Here is a 14715-nt window from a genome sequence, read left to right as displayed (position 1 = left end):
TGCACAGGGGCACCGGCACGGCTCAGACCTGCCCAGGATGCTCCAGCACAACGTGCCTGTCCCAGCACGGCCAGCGTGTCCCCTCACCTGTGCAGGTCACCCCCACATCCAGCTCGTGGCCGCAGAAGTGCCGTCCCCATCCAAAGTGTGGACACTCCTCCAGGGAATTCTCGAAGCCTCGGCAGAAGTGTGGCTGCAGCCAGATCCGCCCGGTGCCCTGCCCGAACCTGGTGTACGGGGACGCCCTGGCCACCCGGCCACAGCCCAGCAGCCGGCACACCACCGCGGCCCAGCGAGCGTCCCAGTCGTAGTTGAAGACGCACACGGAGCCCCACTCACCGCCGTGCTCCACCTCCACGCGCCCGGCACAGCGCCCGCCGCCGCCCACCAGACGCAGCTGCCCGGAGCCTGCGGCACGGGGGCTGCTGAGCCGGGCCCGCCACCGCCGCGGGCCCCGCTCCCGCCCGCCGCCACTCACCCGCACACAGCCGCACGCACAGCAGCAGCCCCAGCGCCGCCACCGGCCCCATGGCCACCGGCCCCACGGCACCGGCCCCACGGCACCGGCCCCACGGCACCGGCCCCGAGCCGGCGCAGCCGGGGCAGCTCCCTCAGGCCTGCGCCCGAGCCAACGCAGGCAGCAGCACCGGGGCAGCCTTTATCAGGCGCCTCATCTCCCGGCTGCGGGGCCGCGGCCTCCAATAACCTGCTCCGTGCCCAAATATGAGCCTCGCCTGCGCTTCTGGCGTCACACGCTTCGCCACAGTGGGCTGCCACCCGGATGTCCCCGGGGGGAGGCAGCCCCCCCACTGCACCTGCCCCGCGGGGGCCCTGCCTCCATCCCCGGGCCTCAACGGTGCTGCTGGAGCCCGACAAGAGCCCTCCTGGCGGCGATGACAGCCTTCAGCCCACATCCTACCGACACCTTCCGCGGGACCACATCTAGCTCGGGCACCTGCGAAGTTCAAAGGCCCCACGCTCGGGGCGCTCCCCTCCCGGCAGCTCGCAGCCCCCGCGGGGGGTGGCAGCAGCCCCCGGCCCCGCGCGGCGCTGCCAGGTGCCAGCTCCCCGGTCCCTCGCGGCGGCGCTGGCACATGGCGCTGCTGCCGCGGCTGCGGCCCCGCGCTCGCCTCGCCGCCAGGGCAGGAAGGAGGCGGTCACCCCGCGGCGGCTCCCGGCGGCGCCGGCGACCGCACGCGCCTCCCGACGCCCGCGCTGCCGCCGATAACGCCGCCGCTCCGCCGTTCCTGCCCCGCCGCTCCGGCCCCTGCGGCTCGGCAGCCGCGCTCCGCAGCGAACTGCCCGCTCTCACCCTGCACCGCACTCCCTGCCGCCGCTTTCCCCACGCACGGATCCACTCGCACCGCGGACACCGACGCCCCTTCCAGCTGCGGCTCCTCTCACTCACGCTGGCCCCGGAGCTTCCCGGAACACCCGCTCCGACACCCACACCTCACGTTCCCTCACCCCTTTCAGCCCAGCTTTCCCATGGCACAGTCGCCTTTCCCTCCCTACCTAAATCCACTGGCTGCTACCGCAGGAATACAGAAACGACCCCAAGTGCTTCCTCCCAAGGCTGTCCTAGGAAATATAAAAGGGCTTTGACCACCTTCACATTGCAAGCACCAAAAAATTCACACTAAAGTCTCTCTTCCTCCTGATCCCCGTATCCCGCTGTCACTCTCAGGGTCCCTCACCTGGTCGGGATCCCGCTTTCCCCGACCCTTCCTTACGCGAACGACCCGAACTTCCCGGACTCTCGTCCCGGGCTCCCCCGCGGAGCAGACGGAGCAGCGGGAACTGCCGCTGCTCCCCACCCGGCGGCACCGCAGCGATTCCCCACGGGCAGCACGTCCCGGTCCCTCGCCGCGGCGGCGGCGGGAGCTGCCCTGCCCCATCCCCCCGCGCTGCCGGGCACTGCGGCACCGGGCGCTGTCCGGGGCTGCTCCGCTCACACACGCCCGCACCGCGCCGAGCCCGCACCGGGCCAGGGCGCTGCGGGCCGACACAGGAGGGCAGCGCCGGCGGCCTGGGCGGGTGGGCGGCTGCTGCCCCGGCCACAGGGGACAGGAGCTCTCCGACCCCACGGATACCTCCGCGGGCCCGCGGTGGGCTCGGAGCTTCTTTCCCGAGGGCTCTGGTCGGGCTGCGCTCTTGCCGCCTCACCAGCCCCTGCTGCTGCCAGGACCTCAGCCGCTGCTCCGCCCTTCCCACCTGCAGCAGCCGAGGGAGCCGAGGCCAAAGCCCTCCTTGCCTGTTTCCCAGCTCCCACAGGCCGGGCAGCTGCCGGCTGGCGGGCGCCTCCTGCCCAGCCCCGGCTGCGCGGCTGCTGCAGGGGCCCCGTCTCACCTGCCCGGGCCGGAGTGACAACGAGCTGCGAGCCCACGGCGTCCTGCAGCTCTGCCAGCAGCTCCGGCATCCCGCCTGCCCGCTGCGGAGCCTGCGCTGAATGAGGGCCCTGCCACCTTCCCTTCCGTGCCCGCCATTCCCGAGCCGGGCAGCGCAGGCTGCGGGACAGGCAGGGCCGCAGCGGCATCCAGCCTGGCTCGGCACCTCCCTCCCTGTCGGGGTCACTGGACAAGACCCCGGCAGTGTGAAAGTCCTTTTTCCCTAGCCCGGCCGCTGAAGAAGAGGTCTAGAATGCGTGAAGCCGACTTTTCAAGGTTGTTTATTTTTCCTTATCTACAAGAGTTTCTTTCTGACCTGCCGAGGTTCAGCTAGCACAGAAGCCGTGGCAGTCTCCTTCCCGCCCCAGGCAGCTCCCACGTAATATATGCAAATTTATATATGCTGTGTTTAGAATTCCCGTACCAATACCTAAAATCTACGTTAGAAAAAGTGTCCCTGTCCTAAACCAATAGAAAAGTGTCACTATCACAGCAAGACATGGAGGACAAGAAGAAGGAAGAAGAAGCTAGGGCACTCCCAGGTTCCCCCATCTTGTACCCCTGAATTCCATTCTAACAAATCCCAAAATTCTACTTTTCCACCCTATATCAATTTCCTTATTACATCGTTCAAACCGTTTTAATTTTAATTCCTCATGTAAGGTCGGCAGCCTCTCCTAGGGGCTAAAGTGGAATCCACAGGTGTTTTCCATTTGCTGCCAAGGTTCCTGTGCCCTTTGCCAGGGGCTGGAGTCATCCAGGGCAGCCAGAGGAATGCTCTGGACTCCGACAGCTCCCCTTTCTCGTTGCACCAAAAACACCTCTCTGGCAGCCCTGTTCATGGCTCGCCGCACACATTGAAAAAGGCATGGAAAAATAAGCAGAAGACTGGCAAGCCCTACTAAAATATAAAAAGCCATTTTCAAAAGTTCCCTCCACAATGGTGAGAGGTCAAAAAAAATCAAACGAATCATTCAACCAAGATCCAGTAACTTCTCCAAATTTGTCTATACCTTCCTGCAATCGCTTCATGTTTTCATGGATTGATTTAAAATGATCTGACAAGTTCATGCAGAACATGCCTTAAAATTCTTCACACCCGTGCCCATGTGTCAGCAATAAATAACCGATTGCCGCTCTGTTCTGAAGAGTTGCCCGTCTTCCACTGTTGACATCTGTTAGCACGTCACTCAGTGCAAGAGAGACAGCACGGGCGAGTTTGCTCAACCAACACCCCATCCGATCCAGGTGAGTCAAGGCTACCCCTGATGCTGCTTGTGGCGAGAATATTGCAGCCACAGTTCTCTGAGCCTTGTTCCATGTATAAGCATTATCATCACACTTTGGATCACATTTTTTAATATTTCTTTTCCCCCTATGCTTTTTCCCTCTCAAGATTGTCAAATCGGGTGGTAGCAATGACAGTTTTCCAATGCTGCATGGACCGCCTGTGGCATTTGCAGGGATAGCAGGCCAAATCCTGTCCCCACAAATGAAAAAGACCCCTTGTGGCAATTGCGCTGGGGCTTGGTGGGATGGTCTGTTTGACACCTTGGTGTAATTACACCAAGAAGAGGCATTTCTGGAAATGAAATTATTTGGGGCGACATCTATCATTTTATTATTTGTTTGCATCACTCCTGAAATGCCAAATTCTATACAAAAATTCATCGTCACTGAACCAAGAATTTCCAATTCTTGAGGTTCAAAAGGAACCATTGGGAGAAAATGTGTCCAAACCTCCCATCCGTCCACAGGATTCGAAATGACCTGTGAAACCTTGGGAGGGATGTTCTTTGGAACTGGCCATTCACTCACTGGCAAGCTCAGAAGACATGTTGAACATGGTTTTTTCAGTCTTGAACGTGTCAAGCAGATGGTGTCCAAACCTGCTGCATTGGCCAAAGTTTCCCAAACGTTTTCTTTTGGTTGGAGCATGGGAAAATCTGCCAAATTACCCAAGGCAATGGAATTGCCTAAGGCAATTGACAACAGAATGAAGCACAAAAACAACATTTTGACTTTGCAAGGCAATGACACCCAAGTCCTGAAATTCTGGATTGAAGAGATGTTTGTGGATGTCCTCTCACGTCTGCGTGCTTGCCTCTTTGTTCTCAGATTCAGCCTCTGCTTGCATCAGAGTCCGGCAGGGTTTCACGTATCTCCCGAAACCCACTTCGGTCCTCGCCCAATAGCGGCGGCGTCTGCAAAATCAGTCCAGAAGCTTTCCTGGTCTCTGTCCAGCAGATAACAGGTGGAGAACACCCAGGGCCCTTGGATCTTCTCCTTTCCGAGTTGAGTATGAAGAATCTTGCACTCTGCAAGGGTTCGGGCCGTCCTCTTTAGGGAGTTTTCTAGTCGGGCTAGGGTCAGATGTTCAGCACTTCTGGTGAGCTCCGTGCCCACCCAGAGAGGCCAAAACTGTCGGGGTCACTGGGCAAGACCCCAACAGTGTGAAAGTCCTTTTTCCCTAGCCCGGCCGCTGAAGAAGAGGTCTGGAATGCGTGAAGCCGACTTTTCAAGGTTGTTTCTTTTCCCTTATCTACAAGAGTTTCTTTCTGACCTGCCGAGGTCTAGCTAGCACAGAAGCCGTGGCAGTCTCCTTCCCGCCCCAGGCGGCTCCCACATTATAGACCCATAATTACATCTACAGAGTTTACAATTCCCGTACCAATGCCTAAAATCTACGTTTGACAAGTTTCCCTATCGTTAACCAATAGAAAAGTGTCACTATCACAGCAAGACATGGAGGACAAGAAGAAGGAAGAAGAAGCTAGGGCATGCCCAGGTTCCTCCATCTTGTACCCCTGAATTTCATTCTAACAAATCCCAAAATTCTACTTTTCCACTCTGTGTCAATTTCCTTATGACATCATTCAAACCCTTTTTGCGTGTAATTCCTCATGTAAGTTCGCCAGCCTCTCCCACAGGCTAAACTCGAATCCAGAGGTGTTTTCCGTTTGCTGCCAAGGCTCCTGGGCTCTTTGCCAGGGGCTCGAGTCATCCAGGGCAGCCAGAGGGATGCTCTGGACTCTGACACCTCGCCACGAGCTCCAGCACCTTCTCCTCTTCTCCTGCCTCCTCCACGCCCAGGCTGAGCACGGACGGTTTCAGCCAGGCCCTGCTGCAGGAACTGGACGCCCTCCGGGCTCTGCAGCCCGCCCTGAAGATCGGGAGCCTCCTGGAGCACGACGTGCCGCAGCCAGGGGCCATGGCCCGGCCGCCCTGCCACCGTGGGCTGCTGCCGGGGGGCAGGAAGGCGCTCCCCTCCTTCAGGAGACCTTCCCTCCTTTAGGAAAAGTCCTTCCAACAACCAGAGCCCTTCCCAGCCCAGCTCTCGGCGCTGAGAGTGGGGCTGAGCCTGCCCCACCCGCGGGGCACGGGGAGGAGATCCTGCGGCACCTGCGGGGTGGGCTCCGGCTCCTGCCCTCTCCCTTTTCCCCTCGCTGTTGCTGGCATCGCTTCTGTGCATTTGGCAGCGATAAATAAAGGCCCTGCAGACACGCCCAGCAATCCTCCTCTGCCCTCCCCCCTCAGCCCACCATCCCCAGGGATGTGTTTCTGGTTCCAGTTCCTGCCTCACATCACCAACCAAAAGCGTACACGGGATGGAAGTGCCAGCCCCAGAATGAGCTTCCAGGCATGGGAGTGAGTTTCTGACCAGTTTGGCTTTTAATAAGGAAAAATGGAAATTTAAACTGAAATCAAAGGAAATCCCTACACAGGAGCTGCTTTCCTGCAGCGCTGCACAGCGAGGGATGACTTCCATGGGCAGGGCCAGACCTCCCTGGGCACAGGGCCCCACCGCACTGCCACACACGTGTCCCCTGGGCTGTGGCATGGCCAGGACATCCTCATGGCAGTGTCGCCGGGGCGCTGCTGCCCACATCATCATAGTCGGTGTTCCCAGGGCTCGGATCTGAGAAGTCTGTTGTTGCTCCTGGGGGACATGGAGGGGAGCAGATCCCACCTTGGGGACAGCACGGAAAGGTGCCTGAGGGGCAGGCAGCTCCCTGTCCCCCCTGACGGACCCCACCGGGGGTCAGAGCACAGCACCCATGGATCTGTGCTGGGGCCCTGCCTGCCCCCACACACAAACCCTGCCCTGGAGTGGCTCGACAGAGGGGACAGGGCAGCTTTGAGCCCTCTCACCTGTGGGGAGGACACAGATCGATTTCTGCCGTGTCACTCCCTCAGAGATGTCCCCAGTGCTGGGAGCAGGGGCCTCCTGTGGCACATCCAGGACATTGTCGTAGCCCTCCGGGGTTCCTTGCTCGGGCCGGGCAGGGGGATCTGGGAAAATCAGAGGGGGTCCATGGCAGTGACCAGTGTCCCTGGCAGGGCTCTGGCTGCGCCATCCTTGCCAGCCTTTCCACTGGTCAGCTCCTGGAGGCCCTGTGGTCCCACAGGGAAAGGCGATGTCTCTCTGCACACTAACAAGGCGGGGGAGGATTTGTCCCCTCAGCCCCCCAGCCTGGGTGTGCCCCCTGTCCCCAGCTCTCCCTGCTGGGCTCCTGCCCTGTGGCCCTACCTGGGGCGGCCTCGGTGTCACTCCCCTCCACGCTGTCCCCGGTGTAATACGGCAGCTTCTTCACCCGTCCCTCCGACAGGGAACCTGCAGGGAGCAAACAGGGACTTGGGGGTGGCCACAAGCGGCTCTGCAGGTGACAGAACCTCACGCTACAGAGCGGGGCCGCTGTGGCACCCAGGGACACCCACAGCCCATGGCCAGGAACCACAGCAGGGCCACCAGGACGCAGAGGTGCCGTGGGGCTGTCAGGCAGAGCCTTCACTCCGAGCACAGCCGGGGCACAAGGGCGGCACCCACCTGGGGGAGTGGGCACCTCCTGGTACACTGGCACGGCTTTGTAATCCAGCTCCTCGTAGACAGCGTTGGAGATGGCATCTGCAGCTCTGCCAGGGCCTGGAACCAGATGCAGCACTTACCTGGGGCCCTGGGCCCTGTGGGTGGCACCGGGATCACCCCGGCCACCTTCAGAGCTGTTCCACAGGACAGGAGCCTCTGGACCCCCAGACCGGATCTGTCCCCACCCCCATCCACCGGGACCCACCTCGGCGCCGGGCACGGGCACGGCACAGCAGCAGGGCCAGGGCACCCAGGGACAGGCACAGCAGCGTCCCCAGCACCACGCACAGCACAGTGGGCACAGGCACAGTCCCCACGGCCACTGCTGAGGGCGATCTGCTGGGGACACCTGTGGGGACACAGGCTGGCAGTGAGGGGAGGGGGATCCCAGCCAGCCTGCGGTGGGGGATGCAGGCACGGGCAGAGCTACCTGTGCTGGTGGCACCCTCCGGATATGGGGTAGTGCGTCCCTCAGAGGTGCCATCGCTGTCCTCCTCACACTCCACTTGGGCGTAGCCGCCGGTGCCACAGCTCTGCAGGTGCCAGGGGGCCGAGGGGCACCCCCAGAGCGAGCGGGCCCCGTCCTCACAGCCCACCCAGGCCAGCCACGCCAGGGACGGCTGCTGGGTGGGGACAGCCGAGAGCCAGCCCCGGTGCCCACAGCCCAGCTGGCGGCAGACGGCGGTGCCGGTGTCGGTGCTGGTGCCGGTAGCGCAGACACGGCCCCAGGTGCCGTTGTAGGACACCTCCAGGTACCCCCGGCAGCGCCCAGGGCCTCCTGCCAGCCGCACCGAGAGCTGCTCTGCAAGGGGTGCGGGGGGGTCACGGCACGGCCGGGAACCCCCCGGGGCCTCTGCCGGGCCCTGACCTTGGGGTGCCCGGCACCGACCTGAGCAGACGGCCCCTGCCCCGCCACCGCGCCCGCACTCGCGCCGTTCCGTGCGCCCGCATTCCCAGAGAGACTCCTCGGAGCCGGAGCAGTCGGGCACGTACGGCCACAGCGGCCCCGTGCCGGCACCGAAGCGCGCCCGGCTCGGGGCCTCCAGTGCCGTGCCACAGCCCAGCTCCCGGCAGACAACGGCGGCGTCCTGCAGCTCCCAGCCTTCCTGGCAGACGGAGCTCCAGCTGCCCCCGGAATAGACCTCCACGCGCCCGGCACAGCGCCCCGAGCTCCCCGCCAGCCTCACCTGCTGGCTGCCTGTGGGCCGGGAAGGAATGGGCTGGGGGGGCTGCTTGGGGCACCCGCACCTCTGGCCCTTCTCGGGACACCCACCTGAGCAGGTGATGGCCATCTCCTCCAGGCTGCTGTTCAGCGCAGGGCCCATCCCTGAGACATTGCCCCTCCCCTCCAGCTGGTCATCCATCTCCTCAGGGCTGCCGGTCAGTGCAGAGCCCACGTCCAAAACGCCGTCCATCTCGTCAGTCCTGATGTCCACCAGGCTGGGGCTGCTGCTCAATGCAGCAGCTGTACCCAAGGCAGAGTAAACATCCCTGGCTTGGCCACAGCCCAGCATGGAACATACCACGTTGACATCCCATGACTTCCACTGCTCCAGCGGCACACGGCGCCAGGCTGGGCTGGTTATGGACTCCTCCAGCCGCCCATCACACAAGCTCTGACCACCCACCAGCCGCAGGGTCGTGACAAAGCCAGCACCTGCAAATTCAGCAGCAGAGCCACGGAGCTGTAGCTGTAGCACCTGCCTCAGATGGAACTTCAGTCCAAAATATATCCGGCATCCACTGCTGCCAATTCTTAGCAGGCTCCCAAAAGCCCTTAAGGCTCCTCGCAGAGCCGCCTTGCACACCTGAGCAGTTGACGGCGGCGGCGTTTCCGGGCACACAGGGCGGCTTCCCCAGCACGGCCACGGGGCACTCGCCCGGGTGCCGCTCGCTCCCGTGGCAGCCGAAGGCGTCCGGCCGCAGTGTCCCCTCCCCGCTGCCGAAGGAGCCTCCCGGGGGCACGCTGGAGGCGCGGCCGCAGCCCAGGTGGCGGCACAGGACGTGCGCATCGGCCAGGTCCCACTCGCTGGCGCACACGGATCCCCACGTCCCCCTCACTGCCACCTCCACTCGCCCGGAGCATCCCGAGCTGCTGTTCCCCAGCCGGAAGCCCGTGTAGGCTGCGGCACGAACAGCGGTCAGGGGGGCGATGCCGCAGGGACCCCAACAGCTCCCGCCGTCCCCAGCACTTACCGGAGCAGATGACGCTGGCAGGGCCGGCGCAGGCCTGGCTGAGGGGCAGACGCCGGGCACACGCACTGAGCAGGGACTCGGTGCCATTGCACTGGAAGTCACCGTCCCAGAATGACCCTGATCCTCTCCCAAATCGAGCGCTGCCAGGAATGGCGAGCGCCTCACCGCAGCCCAGCTCCCTGCACACCACCTGGGCCGCCTTCATGTCCACCTGATCCTCACAGACACCGACCCAGGCCCGGCCCCGACGCACCTCCAGGCGCCCGGCACAGGCTCCATCACCTCCGACTAGCCGGGAGAATCCTGCAGGACCAGTGTCAAGGGATGCGCAGGCAGTGCCCCGTGCCCCCATAAGCCCAGCTCCTACCTTGGCAGACAACAGCTGTGTCCCAGTAATGGCTTAAGGATTTATAGGGTCCCCAGTTACGGATCTCACAGTCCCAGAGCATGGCCTCGTACCCACCGCAGTCCACCCTGGCCAGGCTGATGAGCCCATTCCCTATGCCGAAGGTTTCACGGGCGTAGTTGGCTTTGGAAGCCGAGCCACAGCCCAGCTGCTGGCAAACCACCTCGGCGTCCTCCATGTCCCAGACGTCGTCTCCCACCAAGCCCCACTGTCCCTGCAGCTTCACCTCCACCCTCCCGGCACAGGGACTGCTGCCGCCCGCCAGCCTCAGCTCCACGGCATCTGCACAGGGGCACCGGCACGGCTCAGACCTGCCCAGGATGCTCCAGCACAACGTGCCTGTCCCTGCACGGCCAGCGTGTCCCCTTACCTGTGCAGGTCACCCCCACATCCCGGTCGTGGCCGCATAAGTGCAGTCCCCATCCCAAGTGTGGACACTCCTCCAGCGCACTCTCACCACCTCGGCAGAGTAAGAGCTGCAGCCAGATCCGCCCAGTGCCCTGCCCGAACGGGGCGTACGGGGACGCCTTGGCCACCCGGCCACAGCCCAGCTGCCGGCACACCACCGCGGCCCAGCGAGGTTCCCAGTCGAAATCGTAGAGGCACACGGAGCCCCACTCACCGCCGTGCTCCACCTCCACGCGCCCGGCACAGCGCCCGCCGCCGCCCACCAGACGCAGCTGCCCGGAGCCTGCGGCACGGGGGCTGCTGAGCCGGGCCCGCCACCGCCGCGGGCCCCGCTCCCGCCCGCCGCCACTCACCCGCACACAGCCGCACGCACAGCAGCAGCCCCAGCGCCGCCACCGGCCCCATGGCCACCGGCCCCACGGCACCGGCCCCGAGCCGGCGCAGCCGGGAAGCTCCCTCAGGTCTGCGCCCGAGCCAACGCAGGCAGCAGCACCGGGGCAGCCTTTATCAGGCGCCTCATCTCCCGGCTGCGGGGCCGCGGCCTCCAATAACCTGCTCCGTGCCCAAATATGAGCCTCGCCTGCGCTTCTGGCGTCACACGCTTCGCCACAGTGGGCTGCCACCCGGATGTCCCCGGGGGGAGACAGCCCCCCCACTGCACCTGCCCCGCGGGGGCCCTGCCTCCATCCCCCGGGCCTCCAACGGTGCTGCTGGAGCCCGACAAGAGCCCTCCTGGCGGCGACGACAGCCTTCAGCCCACATCCTACCGACACCTTCCGCGGGACCACATCTAGCTCGGGCACCTGCGAAGTTCAAAGGCCCCACGCTCGGGGCGCTCCCCTCCCGGCAGCTCGCAGCCCCCGCGGGGGGTGGCAGCAGCCCCCGGCCCCGCGCGGCGCTGCCAGGTGCCAGCTCCCCGGTCCCTCGCGGCGGCGCTGGCACATGGCGCTGCTGCCGCGGCTGCGGCCCCGCGCTCGCCTCGCCGCCAGGGCAGGAAGGAGGCGGTCACCCCGCGGCGGCTCCCGGCGGCGCCGGCGACCGCACGCGCCTCCCGACGCCCGCGCTGCCGCCGATAACGCCGCCGCTCCGCCGCCCCTGCCCCGCCGCTCCGGCCCCTGCGGCTCGGCAGCCGCGCTCCGCAGCTAACTGCCCGCTCTCACCCTGCACCGCACTCCCTGCCGCCGCTTTCCCCACGCACGGATCCACTCGCACCGCGGGCACCGACGCCCCTTCCAGCTGCGGCTCCTCTCACTCACGCTGGCCCCGGAGCTGCCCGGAACACCCGCTCCGATATCCAGACCTCACGTTCCCTCACCCCTTTCAGCCCAGCTTTCCCATGGCACAATCGCCTTTCCCTCCCTCCCTAGACCCACTGGCTGCTACCGCAGGAATACAGAAACGACCTCAAGTGCTTCCTCCCAAGGCTGTCCCAGGAAATATAAAAGAGCTTTGACCCCCTCACATTACAAGCACCTAAAAAATCCACACTAAAGTCTCTCTTCCTCCTGATCCCCGTATCCCGCTGTCACTCTCAGGGGGTCCCTCACCTGGCCGGGATCCCGCTTTCCCCGACCCTTCCTTACGCGATCGACCCGAACTTCCCGGACTCTCGTCCCGGGCTCCCCCCGGAGCAGACGGAGCAGCGGGAACTGCCGCTGCTCCCCACCCGGCGGCACCGCAGCGATTCCCCACGGGCAGCACGTCCCGGTCCCTCGCCGCGGCGGCGGCGGGAGCTGCCCTGCCCCATCCCCCCGCGCTGCCGGGCACTGCGGCACCGGGCGCTGTCCGGGGCTGCTCCGCTCACACACGCCCGCACCGCGCCGAGCCCGCACCGGGCCAGGGCGCTGCGGGCCGACACAGGAGGGCAGCGCCGGCGGCCTGGGCGGGTGGGCGGCTGCTGCCCCGGCCACAGGGGACAGGAGCACTCCAACCCCACGGATACCTCCGCGGGCCCGCGGTGGGCTCGGAGCTTCTTTCCCGAGGGCTCTGGTCGGGCTGCGCTCTTGCCGCCTCACCAGCCCCTGCTGCTGCCAGGACCTCAGCCGCTGCTCCGCCCTTCCCACCTGCAGCAGCCGAGGGAGCCGAGGCCAAAGCCCTCCTTGCCTGTTTCCCTCGCTCCCACAGGCCGGGCAGCTGCCGGCTGGCGGGCGCCTCCTGCCCAGCCCCGGCTGCGCGGCTGCTGCAGGGGCCCCGTCTCACCTGCCCGGGCCGGAGTGACAACGAGCTGCGAGCCCACGGCGTCCTGCAGCTCTGCCAGCAGCTCCGGCATCCCGCCTGCCCGCTGCGGAGCCTGCGCTGAGTGAGGGCCCTGCCACCTTCCCTTCCGTGCCCGCCGTTCCCGAGCCGGGCAGCGCAGGCTGCAGGACAGGCAGGGCCGCAGCGGCATCCAGCCTGGCTCGGCACCTCCCTCCCTGTCGGGGTCACTGGGCAAGACCCCGACAGTGTGAAAGTCCTTTTTCCCTATCCCGGCTGCTGGAGAAGAGGTCTGGAATGCGTGAAGCCGACTTTTTAAGGTTGTTTTTTTTCTTTATCTACAAGAGTTTCTTTCTGACCTGCCGAGGTCCAGCTAGCACAGAAGCCGTGGCAGTCTCCTTCCCGCCCCAGGCGGCTCTCACATTGTATACCCAAAATTATGTGTACAATATTTACAATTTCTGTACCAATACCTAAAATCTACGTTGGACAAGGTGTCCCTATCCTAAACCTACAGAAAAGTGTCCCTGTCACGCCAAGACATGGAGGACAAGAAGAAGGAAGAAGAAGCTAGCGCACGCCCAGGTTCCTCCATCTTGTACCCCTGAATTTCATTCTAACAAATCCCAAAATTCTACTTTTCCACCCCATGTCAATTTACTTATTACATCATTCAAACCCTTTTTGCTTTTAATTCCTCATGTAAGGTTGGCACCCTCTCCTAGGTGCTAAAATCGAATCCAGAGGTGTTTTCCATTTGCTGCCAAGTTTGCTGTGCCCTTTGCCAGGGGCTGGAGTCATCCAGGGCAGCCAGAGGGATGCTCTGGACTCCGACAGCTCCCCTTTCTCGTTGCACCAAAAACACCTCTCTGGCAGCCCTGTTCATGGCTCGCCTCACACATTGAAAAAGGCCTGGCAAAATAAGCAGAAGACTGGCAAGACCTACTAGAATATAAAAAGCCATTTTCAAAACTTCCCTCCTCAATCGTGAGAGGTCAAAAAAAAATCAAACAAATCATTCAACCAAGATGCAGTAACTTCTCCAAATTTGTCTATACATTCCTACAATCGATATATAATTTCGTGGATAGATTTCGAATGATCTGACGAGTTCATGCAGCACATGCCTTCAAATTCTTCACACCCGTGCCCATGTGTCAGCAATAAATAACCGATTGCCACTCTGTTCTGAAGAGTTGCCCGTCTTCCACTGTTGACATCTGTTAGCACGTCACTCAGTGCAAGAGAGACAGCATGAGCGTGTTTGCTCAACCAACACCCCATCCGATCCAGGTGAGTCACGGCTACCCCTGATGCTGCTTGTGGCGAGAATATTGCAGCCACAATTCTCTGAGCCTTGTTCCATGTATAAGCATTATCATCACACTTTGGATCATATTTTTTAATATTTCTTTTCCCCCTATGCTTTTTCCCTCTCAAGATTGTCAAATCGGGTGGTAGCAATGAAAGTTTTCCAATGCTGCATGGACCGCCTGTGGCATTTGCAGGGATAGCAGGCCAAATCCTGTCCCCACAAATGAAAAAGACCCCTTGTGGCAATTGCACTGGGGCTTGGCGGGATGGTCTGTTTGACACCTTGGTGTAATTACACCAAGAAGAGGCATTCTGGAAATGAAATTATTTGGGGCGACATCTATCATTTTATTATTTGTTTGCTTCACTCCTGAAATGCCAAATTCTATACAAAAATTCATTGTCACTGAACCAAGAATTTCCAATTCTTGAGGTTCAAAAGGAACCATTGGGAGAAAATGTGTCCAAACCTCCCATCCGTCCACAGGATTCGAAATGACCTGTGAAACCTCGGGAGGGATGTTCTTTGGAATTGGCCATTCACTCACTGGCAAGCTCAGAAGACATGTTGAACACAGTTTTTTCAGTCTTGAACGTGTCAAGCAGATGGTGTCCAAACCTGCTGCATTGGCCAAAGTTTCCCAAATGTTTTCTTTTGGTTGGAGCATGGGAAAATCTGCCGAATTTCCCAAGGCAATGGAATTGCCTAAGGCAACTGACAACAGAATGAAGCACAAAAACAACATTTTGACTTTGCAATGCAATGACCCCCAAGTCCTGAAATTCTGGATTGAAGAGATGTTTGTGGATATCCTCTCACGTCTGCGTGCTTGCCTCTTTGTTCTCAGATTCAGTGTCTGCTTGCATCAGAGTCCGGCAGGGTTTCACGTATCTCCCGAAACCCACTTCGGTCCTCGCCCAATAGTGGCATCGTCTGCAAAATC

At 62.1% G+C, this 14715-nt stretch overlaps 1 protein-coding gene across 1 annotated transcript; it reads right to left on the bottom strand.

The window, feature by feature from the left end:
* Positions 1 to 6036: 6036 nt before the first annotated feature.
* LOC140684217 (scavenger receptor cysteine-rich type 1 protein M130-like) lies at positions 6037 to 11076 on the bottom strand (the record flags this gene model as incomplete). Its single annotated transcript, XM_072929418.1, has 11 exons — positions 6037 to 6680; positions 6919 to 7002; positions 7216 to 7311; positions 7460 to 7603; positions 7685 to 8056; positions 8144 to 8452; positions 8528 to 8911; positions 9063 to 9377; positions 9451 to 9753; positions 9818 to 10138; positions 10227 to 11076. Coding segments are annotated over 11 exons (3429 nt in total), but the record flags the coding sequence as incomplete, so codon positions are not given.
* Positions 11077 to 14715: the final 3639 nt, after the last annotated feature.

This window comes from Taeniopygia guttata, chromosome 5 (assembly GCF_048771995.1).
Source record: "Taeniopygia guttata chromosome 5, bTaeGut7.mat, whole genome shotgun sequence".
Classification (NCBI taxonomy): domain Eukaryota; kingdom Metazoa; phylum Chordata; class Aves; order Passeriformes; family Estrildidae; genus Taeniopygia; species Taeniopygia guttata.
The sequence above is the reverse complement of the archived record's forward strand: the minus strand, read 5'-3'. Positions and strand labels throughout refer to the sequence as shown.